The sequence below is a fragment of the Impatiens glandulifera genome, chromosome 2 (assembly GCF_907164915.1).
Source record: "Impatiens glandulifera chromosome 2, dImpGla2.1, whole genome shotgun sequence".
Classification (NCBI taxonomy): domain Eukaryota; kingdom Viridiplantae; phylum Streptophyta; class Magnoliopsida; order Ericales; family Balsaminaceae; genus Impatiens; species Impatiens glandulifera.
Window position 1 is genome coordinate 62,061,296 of NC_061863.1, and position 17,231 is coordinate 62,078,526.

The following is a 17,231-nucleotide window of genomic DNA, read 5'->3' on the forward strand; positions in this document are numbered from 1 at the left end:
CATTCGAAATCTCCTACGAAACATTTGAGATGAATAAACCGGTAGAGTTGCAAAATAATCTTTGAATAAGCGATTATGCCCTTCTAGTGTGTTCCGATCAATATATCTTCGTGATTTCCTTGAGCTTTCACCATGTGTGTTTTGTTTTTTCCTTTCACGGCTCAAGGCTAGAATTTCAATTATATCTTCATCATCGCTTTCATTTAAAAAATCATTTAAAAACTCTCGTCATTAGTCATTGTTAATAGTCTTTATGTGTGAATTTACCTGTAAAGTATAAAAAAATGTATATTAGTGACATTAAGAATCAAATGTTTCTACAATTGCTATGAAGGCATATAATTTGTGTTTTACAATTGTTTTCATTTTTACCACCAAATCATGTAAAAAAAAATAAAGTTTGAACTATTAAAATAAATACAAAAATCAATCCAACACACACCTTGAAACTTTTGGTACAAATCAGAATTTTCTTTTAAAGTGAAAGTAGCCATTTCCTTATGGGAATGTGTTCTTATATATATTTTAGGTTCTTAAGGTGGTTGAAAAGTTATGAATAAATATTTAAGGGTTATAAATAAATTAAGTGATTGAGGTGGTTGAGAAGTTGTTTGTTTTAATGAATATTTAAATATATATGAATAAGTAATTAAGTGGTTGAAGTTAGTTGAAAAGTTGATTGTTTTAATGTATATTTAAATGATATATGGATAAGGATAAGGTAGCTGATGTATAATAATTTATATTTTGATTCTCTAAAATAGGGATATTATTATTTTATATTATTTTTAGGGATACAAAATAGGGAAGCTTGTACAAATGCTCTAAGAGCCCTAATGCCAAAATATGTATATTTATTGATTTATTTAAATTACATTTTTTCTTTTCTTCTTTTAAATGTGTTATTTTTTATTTTTTTAGAACGCCGAGTTCCTTTACTCCTATGAAAACTAATCTTCGCGGGTTAAGCATATAACTCACTAACACACTCAACCATTTAACAAGCACAAAGAACTTGCTGTCACGGGTTCGACGTCAGGGAAGTTTGAGATATCCAACTTTTATTGTCGCTATACTAGAAGACGGGGATAAAAATTGTGTTAATATATAATAAAAAAATATTTTGTAATCAACATTTCAAAACAGTTTTATAAAATGACTTAGACTTAGGGATGGGCTTTATAATTCTTGAAGTTTCAACGTCACTGCCAGAGACTAAACGAGTTAACGTCCATAAATTTTGAGTTTTGATGCAATTTATTATTATTAACTTACTAATTTATTCAAATTAAATCTTATAAATTATTGTTTGCTACTCAATAATTTAAAAGAATGATGTTGTTTCTTTCACCACCACTAGTTAGGCACGTTCACAATCATGGGTCACTACGTGACAAAGCCAGTTTTTCTTTTATTGACATATAATTAATGAAATGGAATTTGAAGAAAAAAATCCATATAACTTACCCCATTTCTATTAGTATCCATTATTCACCATGGAAAAGGAGTCAAGTTAATATTACCCTTTTTCCTGTAAATATGCTTGTTTATTATTTATCTATTAAGTAGATAAGTTTATGATTGATCAGTATTGTTCTCAAATTGGCTTATTTATTTGAACATAAAAATATATAGTTACATTTCAATATCAAAATTTATTACTAACAAAATATTAGTATAAAAAAGATATAATAATAAATCCTAGAGTAACATAAGTTGATGTATATGCATTAGGCCTATCCTATGACTGCAACTTATTTTGTGTTGAATGAATTGTAATTGACTCATTATACTTCCTTTCTGCTTCGGCAACCCTGCCCCTAAACATGTTCCATTCATTCATACATCGCTCTCTTACCTGCAAGGTTAACCACAAGTTAGTTATTTTAGTAATGGATGTTAAAAACGCGATTTCAAACAGCTATTAATCGCATTCATACCCCCATCCATGGTGCTCTACCATCTTCTGATTGCCCCTGCCAATAATAGGGAAGAAAAACGATTAATTCTGTCAGCTGGATATATACAAGTTGAAGCATTATCTTTTTTAAACAGAATTGATTCAGACCTGGTTTCCAAGTGATGGAAGAGATTGATGAACAATCCACTGAGCATCCACCACTCCAATCTTCTCATGTGCAGGCTATTCAAGCAAAATTCCCACAAAAAAGTTTAAAAAAATTATCATGTGAAGTGGCAAACCATAGATAGAGGAGTTACAAAAGACTGAAGCATGTGACTGACCTCGGCACACAATCGGAGGGCAAAGTCAAGGCCCCACCCGTGAACCAAATCATTCTGGAATCAATAACCAAACTATATCCATTTAGATATATGCATAATAATAGAGAAGAGGGAGGAATGGATGATTATCTCCTTTTACAAATAATTTTGTGATAGCTTTATAGAAGAAGAACCTGAATCAAATGCCACACACATCGCCAAGCCTTTCTAGAAAACACAGGAGCCATGATCTCAACAAATCTGCAGACCGACCGATCAATTATATCAGCAAATTGAAAACCTAATCACATTTAACAATCAAACAACCGAACCGATTCTTCATACCCTGCGCATGGAGGTGCATGTGGATGAGAACACCAACCTGGTCTCTCTTCTGTTTGTCTGCTTAGAAACTCTTTACATTAGAAATCCAAACATTTCTTTCAATTTAAAGAAGAAGTAATTGATCAGTCTTACTTGTGAACCTCAATGCCGCCTCTTCTTCTAGTCATCTGCCAAGTCAATCCTCTGCTGCTGGGGTCCAAACCAGGCTGGGAAATCTCTAAGCCATGTTTCCTTACCAGCTTAATGTACCTGGAACCAATGGCAGTGAGTTTATGTTGTTCAACTGATCAAAATATGAAACATATATGATGATATCAAAACACTTACTCTTCAGCATCAAAATGTTCAACCCCAAGATCTTCATCCCAGACAAATATGTAATCGTATGGAGCAACTATATCAGGATGGAGAAATCTCTTGGCATACCACCTTCATCAGTTATGTCATCATCGGTAACAATAATAAGATTTTATTCACCACAGGCATATTGAAAGAATAAATTACTTACCACTTTGTTTGCCTTTCAACACTCACATGAATAGCTCGCCTTGACCACTCAAACTCGTTCCATTCACTTGTCCGGCCATCATAGTGAAATAAAAGGATAGTGAAGTTTTCAGAAAACTGAAGGAAAGGACAAATTATTCAGTAAAGGTGGTATACATTTCTCGATTAATAAGACAATACTGGAGACGGGAAGATTCAAAGAACCTTCTTAACAGCAGCATCAATATTCTTTTTCTGTCCGTAGCCTACTGTAAATGTGACAAGGTACTTTTGCTTGATTAATACATCCTGCAAATTGAAAATTTCAAAATTCAAATGAAGATACTTGCATTGACTGAAAGAGCAAATATTCAATAAACGGAAAAGATCCAGAAATTATGACAGGGAAGCATACCTCATTAGGATTACCCCATAATCTGCGTAAATATAAATCTGACTCAGCAGCAATTATGTCCGGTGGTAACCTCTCTGCACCTCGTGGATTTGTTGAGACCCAAACCTGCAAGTATTCAAATTCGGATTAAGTCATCATCAAAGATTTTCCATGAGCATTATGATAGAACAAATAACATATTCCAAGCAAAACCAGGAAAATGGACAGGATTCAAATAACATAAATCGACATCTGTGGCAAAAAAAAAGCCACCTGGCAATAACATAAATGGGTGTACCTTTGTATTATTCAGCTTTGGAGCTTCGATTGAACAATTTCCATTTCCTTTAACACAAGCTGTTTGGTTGGAGATAGCCGAGTTCAGTTTACCAACTTGACAAGGGTGGTTTGATTGCCAACTAAGCTGCTTAATAGACAAGAAAAGAGAACTAAGATCATCATCAATGGAGAAGGTGAAAAAAGAAGGGGGATAGAAATCAAATAGAAAAGAAGCATATAATACGAACCTGTAAAGAAAATGTTGGAAATGACAATCCAATGAAGAAGCCCAAAACAACTCCAATAAACGTTGTTAGAATAAGTCTCAGGCTCTCATTTGGTTTTCTGGCAACAAATTAACAAAAACAGATCAAATCATCTTAGATAGCACCTCTAGAGACATTAACTAGGAAATTGAGATTGGCCGAGGCTTTTAGCACCTGCGTATCCCCATGTTATTTACAATCTTCCGGCCTTGTATGCACAAAGAGAGGGAGACTTGTGAAAAGGTCTTTGAATCACTCAGCATACTATGAAAATCACTGCTTCACAACTGCAGAAATTCCTGGAATAACAGGGATATTGTTTAATGTAAAGAAGTTTTGACATATCCCAGATCTGTATACCAATTTAAACAGCTCCTGAATGAGAAATGCAAAAGAAAAGTCCTAAATTTAAGAGAAATGGAGCAATTAATTTCCTGGCAATCAAAGTGAATGTCTTACATCTACATCAATAAAATAACAGGTCATGTGTATAGAAATGGGTTCTTTTGAATCGTGTAAAATATCTGTTCTTGACCCAAAATATAATCGATCATCAATTCTGACCGATGGAGTCAACAAAAATGACACAACCGGATTCAGGAACATACAACACCATCTAAATCCAGCTAGTTCAACATAAAGAAATAATTAATGATATGCAACAAATCAATTCTCATCACGATGATCAGAATCTCAGTTTACCTAATCCCCAATATCGAATTCAGGGAGAGAGTACCTGCAACAGAGAGAGAGGAATAGAAACCTCGGCCGGGAAGAAGACTCAAAGACCGATAGCTTAATTGAAGCTGCTTCTAAAGGCGGAAATAAAGTCTGGTGCTGATATAATCAAGCGAAAAGCAGTCTACTTTCCCGGGAAATATGAAAATCTTGAGCAAGAGAAGAACTTTTGTAAAAGTAAAAACGCAAAACACGAACAAAACTCCCAGAGAATATAGAATACAATTTTATAATGCTCAAGAGCAACCAGATTCTACGCTAAACATTCTGCGCAGAGAGAGAAGAAGAAGAAGAAGTCAGCTTCCAATTGGAATACTGCTCTGCTAAGAAAGTTCCTAATTTCTCAATTCTTCGAGCAAAGAAGAACAATGGAGGTTTTATAATTTGAGGTTTTGGAGAGAAATTTTAATCTTCAAATTATAATTATTTTTTAAGATTTTTATCTTTGACCAACTTTACCATCTTTTTCCCAAAATATATTTTTTTTTTCTTTATTAATTACATAAACTTATTTTAGGGGGGAATGAAATAATATTTGGTATTTTGTCAATCTTTTGTTGAAAATAAAAGGGAAATACAATCTTTAGGCAAAAGAAAGAAATAATAATAAATGTGGTAAAAAAAGTGGAGTAATTATTTAGGTCGAGTGAAAGTAACAACCTTTTAAATGGAAAACGTTAGAAGGTGAAATTAACTTTTTGATGAAATGAATGGTTCTATTATATCAAAATGGAACTTAAATATGGTAAAATATTTAAGATGGGATTCAAATTTTATTTGTATCTAAATGTGACTTGAAGTTTTGAAATATTCAAATCAAGTTAACATTGGTAAGAAACTTATTTTAATTTATAGTTATTTATAAAAGTTAGGCCATATTAAAAAAAATAATAATCTACTTTAACATATTTGGGTGTTGGAGAGAGAAAATAATAATTGACTTTAATGATTTTAAGAGATTTGGAATTTTTTGGTAGAAAATTTAAATAGTATTAATTTATAATAATAAATAATAATTTAAAATAAAATATATTATAATATTTTACTAATAAATTGAAGGATAGGATAGACAAGATAAAGTGTAAAACGACCGTTTTGATTAGTTGAGTGGTTTAAATAATTCAAACCCAACCCGAATTAGGCCTAACCCTAACTATTTATTTTTTTTCAATTATAAATTTTGTCAAACCCTCTTTATAATATTTCCAATATAGTTATAGACTATTGGTTTAATTTTATGCATTTTATTATTAATTTTACATTATTTTATTAACATGTTATCAACAAAATTAAATTGCATATTTTCATTTTAATTGAAAAGTCAACTTTTTATTTATTTTTGTATGACTTTTTTTTAGTTTAAAAGGGTCTCTTGTCTAGTTTATTTTTATACCACTCCAATTTGAATTGATATTTCTTTTATTTAGTTAATATTATAATTAGTTGAACTAAATTTGTCATTTCGAATTTTTTTAATATGAATAATATTTTAATTGTTAACGTGTTATTTGTTACTTATTTTTCATTATGTTAGTCATAATTTTTTGAGTTTTTGGTTGTCTCTTTGTTAATATTAATAAGATGTTGTCGAATATAAAATTATATTTTATTAAAGAGACATTGTATATTAATGAGATTCTTCAGGCCCGGACCTGCTGTGTAATAAGTGAGGCAATTGTCTCGGGCACAAATATTTTTGGAGCACCAAAATCTTAAAAAAAATTTATAATGATATGCTCATGGGCTTATTTTAAAAAAATCCATAAATAATAATTGATAACCTATCAATGATAAACCATAACTTAATTTGTATCCAAAAAAATAAAAATAAAAAACACTATTTTACTTGGAGAAAAGAATTCTCATTTATCAACAAAATCAAGGAAAAAGAAAAGGAAACACTTCCCCCAAACCCCAAGCCCGTCGTCGATCCTCCAGCTTGCCAGAATCGGAGCATAAAACTCAGTCATCTCCTTCCCCGAGCTCTTGGGCCTTTTTCGCTCGTTCCAGCCTTGTTTCTCGGTACTACGCCACTGCCCACTAGAGTTCTTCCTCCGATTTTGGTGAGATTTTGGTTCGATTTACTTGATTATTTTTGGTTGTTGAGGACTTGTCTGGTGGAATGGTGGATTCACAATCTGTATCTTACATTATTGCATAGCGGAAGTGCAACATTGTGGTTAATCATAGATTCATAGAATGTTGGTTAATCTATAAATTTTCAATACAGATTAGCATTTAGAGTTTTATCAAGTATGCCTCCTATAAGAAAACAATTGTATTTCAAAGCCAAGTAAGAAATCTTAATAAGTATTTCACAAGCGATCAAATAGTAGAACAAGTGAACCAGAATGACATCGATAATAAGTTGAAGTCTATTGATGGTGATGGTCTCTTGAGCTCATGTGTCAATCTTCAAAAATCTTTAACACATGATGGGCACTCCGATATTGATGAATCATATTTATTTCTAGAACTAAATTTGTTAAGACATTCATTACCCGGAGAAGCAAAAAGAGCGATTGATGTGCTGAATTATTTGAAAACAATGGATGGTTTTTATCCAAATTCCTATATCGCATATCGAGTTTTGCTGACTATACCAGTTAATGTTGCATCTGCGGAAATAAGTTTTTCTAAATTGAAGTTGATTAAAACTTATCTTCGATCAACTATGTCGCAAGAAAGACTAAATGGGTTAACTATGTTATCTATCGAGAAAAAAATATTGAGAAAGTTGATTATGCAAACTTGATCAATACTTTCGCTTCAAAAAATTGGAGACGAGTAATATTCAAGTGACTATGTACTAGTTCGGAATATGAATTTTATATTTTGTTTGGATCTTCTTTATTTTTTTAATATTTACTTATGACATATTGTTTTGATAATATTTTATTTCTAGAATTCATGTTACAAATACTATTATATTTAAATCGATAAAAAAAATATATGTATGAATATTAAGCTTTGAGGGCACCATGTTTTGTGCTCGCCTCAGGCCTCGAAATCTCATGACCGGAGACTCTTTATGTGTATATTTTCCTTATTTGTCTCATTCTTTCTCTTTATTAACTATATATTTTGATGGTTTTAAAAAAAATATTTAATTGTTGAATCTTCCTCTGTTAAAATTTTAACTTTTATAAAATTGTTATACATTTTAACATATATAAATTCTTATTTTGTATTATTTTGTAAATGTTCTTTTATATTATTTGTAACTTCTTGATTTGAATTAATAATACTTAAGTACTAAATAAATAAAAATATAAGTATCAAAGTTTTATTCTGGGTTTTCTCCTTCATTCTCTTCTATTTGTGCAGTAGAACATATGGACCAAGAGAACAGACATATTAAGATTCCATAAACTTAAAAATAAAACAAAACAAAAATTTGAAAACGGATTTGAGAACTTTAAACAAAGTAAAGCAAGAAAAAGAAAAGAAAATCAGATCTAAGAACGGGAGACTCTAAATCTAAAATCAATATGTGTGAAAAATCAGTTTTGCAAAAGCAAATCTTGCCATCAAACTTAATCTAAAACTATGATAACAAAAATATCATATCTACGATTTGAGACTATATTGATAAATAAAAAATGTAAATAAATAACAAAGTAGAGATAAAACTAAGGCCCTATTAGGACTATTAATGTATTATCAAATGAGAATGTTTAAATCGAAAATAACTAAGGTTGGAGACATGGAGTTGATGTTTGAACAAAAATAAAATAAAACAATGTCCCAAAACGACGTATACAGAAAAAGATTATGAAATGATTTTTTCAGAGTTATATAAGTTATGTCTATTATATAAATATTACATTATGATTATAAAGAAATTAATATAATAATAATAATATTATCACAATTTATAATATCGTGATAATATCTCACATATATTATCTTATATTTTAACATCCCTCCTCAAACTCAGGAAGTTGAAGATGAGATTTTGAAATGTTGATGATGTTTTTTTCAAGCTTCAGAAATTCGTGAGCTCCATCTATTTACAGGATGACAGTGTGTTGACTGATAAACCATCAGAGAGGTAGAATCTTATGGGCATTGAATGTTGGGATGAAACAACAACCAAATAAACTTCGAAGTTACTCGTGAGTCTCAAGATCCATCCAACAACGGAGTGACATTGTGTTGGATAAAAGAAAAGCAGCGAAGAAGATAGAATCACATGGGCATAGAATGCTAGGGATGAAACAACATCTGAAAAACTTATCCTAACAAAAAAAAATGACAATGCGTTTTCTAAATAATCAGTAAATAAGTACATATGATTGGATTAAGACCAATAAAAATATGGGCATCGACTATTAGGATAAAACAACTGAAAACAAAAGTTAAAAAATATAATTGATGAAAAAATAAAAACACTAACAGAATTATTTGAAGAAAAATAAATTATTAAAATATAATAATAAAGTCTTCCATCAATGACTAAAATAATAATTGATAGAGACAGCGGAAGACTAAATTTTGTGGCTTAATAACAAAAACTTTGACTATGATACCATGTTAGAATAATCAGAGAAGTTGTATATAAATTATATATATATATATATTATATTATATAGACGTTATAATGAATCTATAAGAAAATTAATATAATATAATAATGATTTTATTTCAATATTGTGATAATATCTTATATTTTAAGACTAATAATGACAATTTATAAGGGATAGTGTGAATATTCAGGTAATTATTTTATTATTGAGAAAATGTTTCTTTAGATAATATATATATATATATATATATATATATATATATATATATATAAACTTTTATTTGGTATAAATTGTAATGTCCTTGATCATTTAAAAAATATATTATTAATTCTATTTATATTGATTTCTATATTGTTACCCTAACCTAGTAATTTAAATGAATGTATTTGATTTAAGTACTAAATTTATTATATTTAATTATAATTGGTGACGTCTCAATTGATGAAGTGAATGGTTGTGATTGTAGCCTTTTATTAATAGTGTTATTTTTGTCTAGGCCATAAATCCTAAATTATTTGATAAGTGAAATTGGTCCTTAACAAGGGAAATTACCATCATTGTTAAAAATATATCTTCCTTACAAGTAACAAATTAGGTGTGTTACCTTTGTTAATGAAAATTGATAAAGACCATGCATTTTGTCGAGTTTTTACTAACCAGAAATTAGAGTGCTGACTATAAAAAAATTTGCGGTGAACTTAAATAACAAATAAAGAGAAAATTTATAAATAAAATGAGAGAAAATTAATGTAAATTTTGACATTTTTTGAATTAAAAAGAAATGAGGTCATATCATTTTTCTTTTCTTTTCGGGTTATGCTTCATATTAATTCTTCACGGTTAGAAATATCATAAATGTAAAAAATGTGGTTAGACCAAATTATTAGCTTTAAAACAAGAGTGCAATAATCAGAGGATAACTTTAAAAACTCAGAGTTGGAAGTCAACTATTAGCTTGTAATTCAATAATTTCCAGTTTTTCAGGCAATTCCAAGTCATGGATGTCTATTTCTAAATTCTCACAAATTAAAACTATTTGGTACAATTTTAAATATATATATTTAAATTTAATAAAATAGTACAATCTCATAATAATGTCTCTTTTCAAATTAAAAAGTTAAAACTAAATATATATTATTTATCAAGAAAATTAGTAAGTATGTTTACATTTCAAAAATCCTTAAATAGTTTATTTCTAAACTAGTACGGCCAATGATATACGATTCATCAACTCATCTTAAAACGTATTTTAATACTAACATACATTTTTCTAGAAATATTTTAATTTGAGAACTGTTTTAGTTTTTTTTACGTGTGCTATATATAATAATTAATAGACAATATAATATTTCAACTTAGCACAAAAAAATGGTTGGAAAAAACTAATCCTTTTCCAAATGATAATTTTTGTACGTATATAAATTGAACAAGTCAAAAGTCAAGTCGTCAAGTCAACCTGCAAGGCTGCAACTAAGACCGACTATCTTGCCACATTACTACAAACATAGATAATTTCTCTCTTAAAGATAAATTAGATTTAAAAAAAAAATTGAAAGTAAGAAAGGCCACTTGGCTACTATATTGGTTTTGTAAAATTATACTGTTTTTGAGGTTTGTAAAGTAATATTAATTAAACTATAACACCACTAAAATAGAGAATATCTAAGTTGAGTTATTAGTTCCTAGATAAAATTGATTTTAAATGATATTTAGACAAAAATCCTTTGAATATAATCTAGCAAGTTCAAAAGAATGATCAATTTATAAATTAAGATGATATTGTGACAACTTGATTAGATCAAACTTTAACTTTAAAAAATGCAAAGTTCAATAAATAAAAGCATGGTTGTTGTGTGGACTAGGAACAAAGATGATGGAATGACTTTAAGACTTTCAGTGTTAGTGTTTTAATCTCCTTACTTAAGTTCATGAAGACTTTAGTGTAATTAGTAAATCAAAGCTTAATATTTGATAATGACACAATTAAGAAAATGTTTGATCATTTGTCTAATTGTTTCGCTGGACAAACTAAATATGGAAAGAGATTAAAATTATGGAGAGTTATTCATATAATAGAGTTTACTTTTGATAAAACGCAAGCAAGTATCTCCATTTGAACATTATATTATGTGTTTACAAAACATATATAACTTTCATGTGGGGGGCATTGCTACAATTTGTTCGTTAAGATAATTTCATATAATTTTTATTGGGAAAAATTTTGGGAGTCAAATTTTGATATAAGATCTCGTTCCTTGAAATAAAGCGTTATTAATGGTGAAATTTTTATAGATAATATGTGCATAAAAAAATATTTAATATGGTAAATTGTTATCGTATATGTCACGAGAATGTTGAATCGATAACTCACTTATTTTTGCATTGTCAATAGGTCACTAGTGTTTAGAGTTTTTTTGTGGAGTATTACTGAGAACCACTTAGGTGATGCTAGAGTCTTTAGGTAGTTACGGAGAAATTTGGATTGATGCGGTTAATGTGATAGCCTATATATTTGAACTATCATCCAAATTATTTTATAGTGGATTATCTAGTTGAAAAGAAATCATCAAATTTTTAATCATCATAGTCGTATGCGTATCATTTATAATGTTATTATTATGACGTTTTCTGATATTCATTTAGAAAAGTCGGGGGAGTTTATCATAGAGTTAATCGTTTTCTCAAAAACCTACGATCTCGATAACCTATTGGGTAACGTGTTTGTATTATATTTCTCTTCTTTTTTTTATTTATTTTTATTTTCTTATGTCATGTTTTATTATTGCTTACATTTTAATATATGAACATTAAAAAAAAGTATATAATTATTTAAGATTTTCATATATATATATATATAATTTAACTTCATCAAGGATGCACAATCATAGCTTTTTCATATTTGGTTATTTAGGATATTTTGAAGAAAAATAATATTTGATTAAAAAATAAGTTGTTTGGGATTTTTATAAAATAAATTATTTAATATTTCAATTTATGCTTAATGAATAAAATTACATTGATAATAATAATCTTTTTAATAGAAGGGGAATAGAATAAATCGAGAATAAGAAAATATATTGAACTTTATTCTTATTTAAAAACTCAATTTTTTTTAATATACGTGTGATAAAACCTACACTAATAAAAAATAGAGATGACGTGTTGCAAGAACCTCCTCTCCGTCAATAGGACGGCTTTAATTAGGTGAGGTGGGTTTTGATTATTGACTTTGACCATTTGACTTCTCAAGGAAGAAAAATATATATATATATATATATATATATATATATATATATATATATATATATATATATATATATATATATATATATATATATATATATATATATATATATATATATATATATATATATATATATATATATATATATATATATATATATATAATATAATCACCAATAATTAGGTTCAATTAGATTTTATTTTAACTCACGTCTTATTTTTATATATATATATATATATATATATATATATATATATATATATATATATATATATAAATCCTTATTAATTATATTGTTTAAATATTAAAATAAAATATTTTAATTTCTTTAAAAGTGTATTATATATTTATATCTCTAATATTATTTACATAAAATTTTATTGGAACAAAATTATTTAAAATTAAGCTATTATTTATTCAAATAACTCAAAATTTAAACTAATACTATCGCACTTACTTATATAGCTTTTAATAGACTCTGATTTCAAATTTGATTTTAACATAATCTCCTCTAAATAAATTTTGATTGTAAAAAAATAAAGATATGTACAAGTATGGAGTCATAATACATAATTGCCAATAATTTATTTATCAAATTAAAAATACATTTATATCTATATCTCAAAATCAATTTACGCGTCCTAATAATGATCCAAGTCAAATTACATATCATTTTCAAAGGAACTCATTGAATATGGCTATGAGATATAACTAGCTTAGGTGATATTCAATATGGCTATGAGAAATATACTAGCTAGGTGATGGACCTATTCCTTCTCCAATTTTGGCCAAACTCCAAACTTTTGATGCATGCATAATTAACCAAAAAAATCTTACACATATAAAAATGTTTGCAATACAAGAAACCAACAACTCATTTCAATTAAAAGAGAACAAAATAAATAAAATAATAATGATTGATAAATTGGGGTCCTAATTGAGATCTTCAATTTTCTTTTTCAAAATTTACAATTTGGGGTTCATTATTGTTAAAATTATATAAAACGACGTTTCGTCTTAAAGATTTCAAAAGTCGTTAACTTATTATTTTACGTAATATTTATAGATAAATAAAAATCACTAATTTAACTATTAAATTTCAACGAAGTGAGAATTTTGACTTCCGATTTTTTAAATTTTGATAGTCAAAACCCTTAATTCACTAAAATTCGGTAGTTAAATGAGTGACATTAATCTTTTATTTATTTATATATAAATGTCATGTAAATAATAAGTTAACGATATTTAAAATCGTTAAGTCAATATCTCATTTTGTATAACATTAATAATAAGGACCCTAAAATATAAAATTTTAAAGAAAATATTCAAAATCCAAATTGGCCCCAAATAATAACCCCAATTTAACAATTTGGCCAAATAATAATAATACAAAATGATCATCTCTAATAAGTCTAAATTTGTTATATAAAAATTCAGCTTCATGGACTAATCTTTGCCCATCATAAATTACTTGTTGAATTTTGTTCTACTAATTGGAAAGACCCAATTTGGTGTGAGTTAGACCGACATTATTTTTATCTAGGTTCTTAGTGGGTTTACCTAAAAAAAAAGAGCATAGCAAAAATAGATTTAGGGTTAGAAAAGATTTTCGTTTATCAGAGTTTGCACTGTTTGATTGACTTCAAACTTTGACAGCTTATTGATTATTTTTAGGGATACGTTCTGAATAGTGAAGATCTGTATTCTGAATCTTCTAAGTTAGTCCGACGAAAAATCAGAATTGCAAAATTGGTATGGTTGATTAATCTTGCTATTTCTTGTCTTTGTTATTTACCAACATTGTTGTGTAATTTTGTTGCAATTGACAACTCTAGTTTAGTTATATCTAGATTGAATCGTTACTTGTAACCTTGTTGATGAGAGTGAATTGTAACATTGTTGATGATAGTGAATTGTTAAGTGACATATTTAGGTCCCGTAATTTTTTACTCTCAATTTGAAAAGAGTTTTTATTTACGTTAAAACTTATTTGCATGGCGTTTCAATTTCATTATGTTTGGCTAATCTCTTATACTTCATTAATTGGGAAAGTATTATATTTAAGAATACATTCTCCCATTAATACTATGAACAACCGCTAAGGGATTCAAAACCAACATCTTTTCCCATTAATACTCTGAACAAACGTTTAGGGATTCAAAACCAGCATTTTTTTTTTGTTGGTTCCATTCAATTTTTCTCAACAAGTTTGGTCGCATTTTGGATAAAAACAAGTAAAATTGTGAAAGAGTTTACTATTAATTGGTGTTTCAACACTAACACATTCTTAATCTTGTAAGTATGGTATTAGACTAATCATATTTAAGTGAACTAACTATAAGGCAAATTCCTTAATTAAGAATTCTCCTCCACCTCTGTTTAAAATAGGAACCTAAGTTTCCATCTTCATTTCTGGTACTAGTACTACTTCTAATTATAATTTTAGTTTCTTGAATAGGTTTTGTACAAGCTGCTTCGGTCAAGGCTACTGGGGGCTCTGAATAAGAACCGTTTATTATAAAGTTAGCGACCCAATTGTTAGCAGCTTCAGTGTAATGGGTGTTGTCCCAGTTAATGTATTCATTGGGATTACTGCAACAAGTTCCATTTTGTATCTCCTTTCCTCTTATGTTACCCTCCTTCAAAGGCCCACAACAGGGTTCTAAACCATCCCTTAAACCTACAACCCAATAGAAATTAAGGAGGTTGATAAAAAATGAATTGTATTACGTAAGGATTATTAATCATTACCTAGTTTCTTTGCTTGGTCGATGATGGAGTATTTGGCGGAATACATGTCCACATAAACGATCAATGCGTCTTGCATTTGAGTCCTGAGCCTGGAGATCTTATCATGAAGCTGTATGTTGAAATCTTTTGCCACTTTGTTGTATGAAACAATGCAACCGTTTTTGTCTGCATTTCTATGTCTTGGAGGATTGTTCTTGACCATGATAGGCAGACAACCTATGGGGCCTGTGTTGTGAATCCAAAATGTTCTTGCTCCTTCTTGGTACAGTGTCTGAAAAAACAGCATCATTAAAAGGCTAACTGTGGTTTGACTAGAAAAATACACATGAATTACCTGTATGACCAAAGCAAGTTGATCAATGATGCTGGGAATGTATGCTTTTACTTGCTTTACCGGTTTTGACGTCAACCCATAATACAAGTCATTCTGACCGGAATCTATCATGTAAAGGGCCTTGGAGAAATCTTGAGTCCTTGGAAGGAAATTTCTTAAATACAAGTTCATTCCTTGGTTATGTAATTCTGCAATACGCTGTTTGAATTGTTGAAACTCGCGAACTTGTGTAACAAGATGGAGCGGTTGATTCATACAAACCATTTCCATTACAGTCGAACCACTATATGCAAAGTTTGCACCATGTCGGAAGTTTGATCCGATTGAATCCAAGTATGCACTTAAATATGGAATTCTAAGTCTCTGAGCTGCAATCAAAGATGATGGGTTAAAGAAACAGAGCAAAACAAACATGCAGAGACGATATAAAATAAGAAAAAAAGTGACAGTACCCATAAAATCAATGATGAGACGGCCATCAGACCTGCGTCCAGACGGTTTACCAAAGAAAGTTTGTCCGAAAGGAAGAGGAAGCCTACCAAAGGCGGCAGATTCACTTCCAGTGTCAGAATTTGAATCGCCAAAGTTGAAAATGGCTGGAAATTGGCACCTGGAATTTGGCTGTATGGTTCTGAATTCCTTCAACAGCTTTAATGAAACAAAAGTAGAGATAGCTAATCCAAGTCCAATAGTCACCACCCAGATAACAACTATTCTAAAACTCTTACTACTAGGACCTGCCTTTTTCAGCAGGCCTTCCTCAGCATCAGTTATTCTCATGGGCATTAAGACGATTTTTGAAAGCAGTGATGATCAAATTGTTTTGTTCTTCTTCTTCTTAAAATGGAAAGGCATGAGAACAGCATATATGTGGTGGCGTACGATGATTAGTTTGGACAATCCAAGTCATGAAAACGTATAATTAAGAAAGAACTTACTTCAAGTTTGACATATCCAAATGTTTGATGTCGTGCACGAAGCTTCCTTTACTTCTATTCGACGGGAAGGAAACAAAAATAAAGAAACGAAACCATACTTTCTTCTGATGATCGATACAGACGACGTTAAATGATAGGCGAGAGTACAATCATTCAATCAACAGCCAAATAGTTCCAAAGATGATGACGATCAAGACGGCTCATCTCTTTCTCCTTCAAAACAACAGTTTTCATCCAACGGGGAATTTCCACTCTCCAACCTAAAGGAGGATTTTTTTTAATAAGATCATCAAAAATATTTGTTTATTGAAAAAGGAAATGATTATGTTTAACTATAAAATTATAATTCATCCTCCTGTTTCAATTTGAATTGTCACGTTAGGGTTGTTTTCATCTGTTTAATTTGTACCCGACTCAATATTATCTTGATTTTGGCCTGAACACAGATGCTTGGTTAAATAAGGGAATAAGAATAAAATGGATAGATATTTGGATAAGAATGAGTATAATGGATAGATATTTGGATAAAAATAAGAATGATCAATAGAAAGTAAAAACTAAATAAATATATAACCAGTTTGATTTAAAAACCCGTCTTGATATTACTTTAATTGTGGGCTGAATTCAAATAAGGGAATGAGAATAATAATGAGATTGATAGATATTTTGAATAAAAATGAGTAGGATAGATAGAAACACAATTG

At 29.2% G+C, this 17,231-nt stretch overlaps 2 protein-coding genes across 2 annotated transcripts; both read right to left on the reverse strand.

Annotated features, from left to right (window-relative positions):
* Nucleotides 1-1,595: 1,595 nt before the first annotated feature.
* Nucleotides 1,596-5,071, reverse strand: LOC124925526. The gene is made up of 15 exons (XM_047465551.1): nt 4,730-5,071; nt 4,168-4,292; nt 3,976-4,072; nt 3,747-3,872; nt 3,470-3,574; nt 3,280-3,363; nt 3,077-3,192; nt 2,896-2,997; nt 2,701-2,817; nt 2,569-2,625; nt 2,418-2,484; nt 2,245-2,298; nt 2,069-2,143; nt 1,941-1,976; nt 1,596-1,858 (listed from the first exon to the last, which is right to left on the reverse strand). Exons 2-15 carry the CDS (start codon nt 4,254-4,256, stop codon nt 1,742-1,744), a joined length of 1,242 nt encoding a protein of 413 aa, XP_047321507.1. The 5' UTR covers nt 4,257-4,292; nt 4,730-5,071; the 3' UTR covers nt 1,596-1,741.
* Nucleotides 5,072-14,762: 9,691 nt separating this feature from the next.
* LOC124926383 (GDSL esterase/lipase At3g27950-like) lies at nt 14,763-16,399 on the reverse strand. The gene is made up of 4 exons (XM_047466595.1): nt 16,042-16,399; nt 15,590-15,957; nt 15,256-15,526; nt 14,763-15,184 (listed from the first exon to the last, which is right to left on the reverse strand). The coding sequence occupies exons 1-4, from the start codon at nt 16,373-16,375 to the stop codon at nt 14,856-14,858; spliced, it is 1,302 nt and encodes a 433-aa protein (XP_047322551.1). The 5' UTR covers nt 16,376-16,399; the 3' UTR covers nt 14,763-14,855.
* Nucleotides 16,400-17,231: the final 832 nt, after the last annotated feature.

Coding starts and splice junctions, on each gene's coding strand:
- LOC124925526 (XM_047465551.1), bottom strand. CDS start 4,256: ATGCTGAGTGATTCAAAGACCTTTTCACAAGTCTCCCTCTCTTTGTGC. Junction 3,575..3,746: donor CAAAGCTGAATAATACAAAG/GTACACCCATTT, acceptor GAATACTTGCAG/GTTTGGGTCTCAACAAATCC. Junction 1,977..2,068: donor TTCCATCACTTGGAAACCAG/GTCTGAATCAAT, acceptor TATTATTGGCAG/GGGCAATCAGAAGATGGTAG.
- LOC124926383 (XM_047466595.1), bottom strand. CDS start 16,375: ATGCCCATGAGAATAACTGATGCTGAGGAAGGCCTGCTGAAAAAGGCA. Junction 15,958..16,041: donor TCTCATCATTGATTTTATGG/GTACTGTCACTT, acceptor CTTTGATTGCAG/CTCAGAGACTTAGAATTCCA. Junction 15,185..15,255: donor CGACCAAGCAAAGAAACTAG/GTAATGATTAAT, acceptor ATTGGGTTGTAG/GTTTAAGGGATGGTTTAGAA.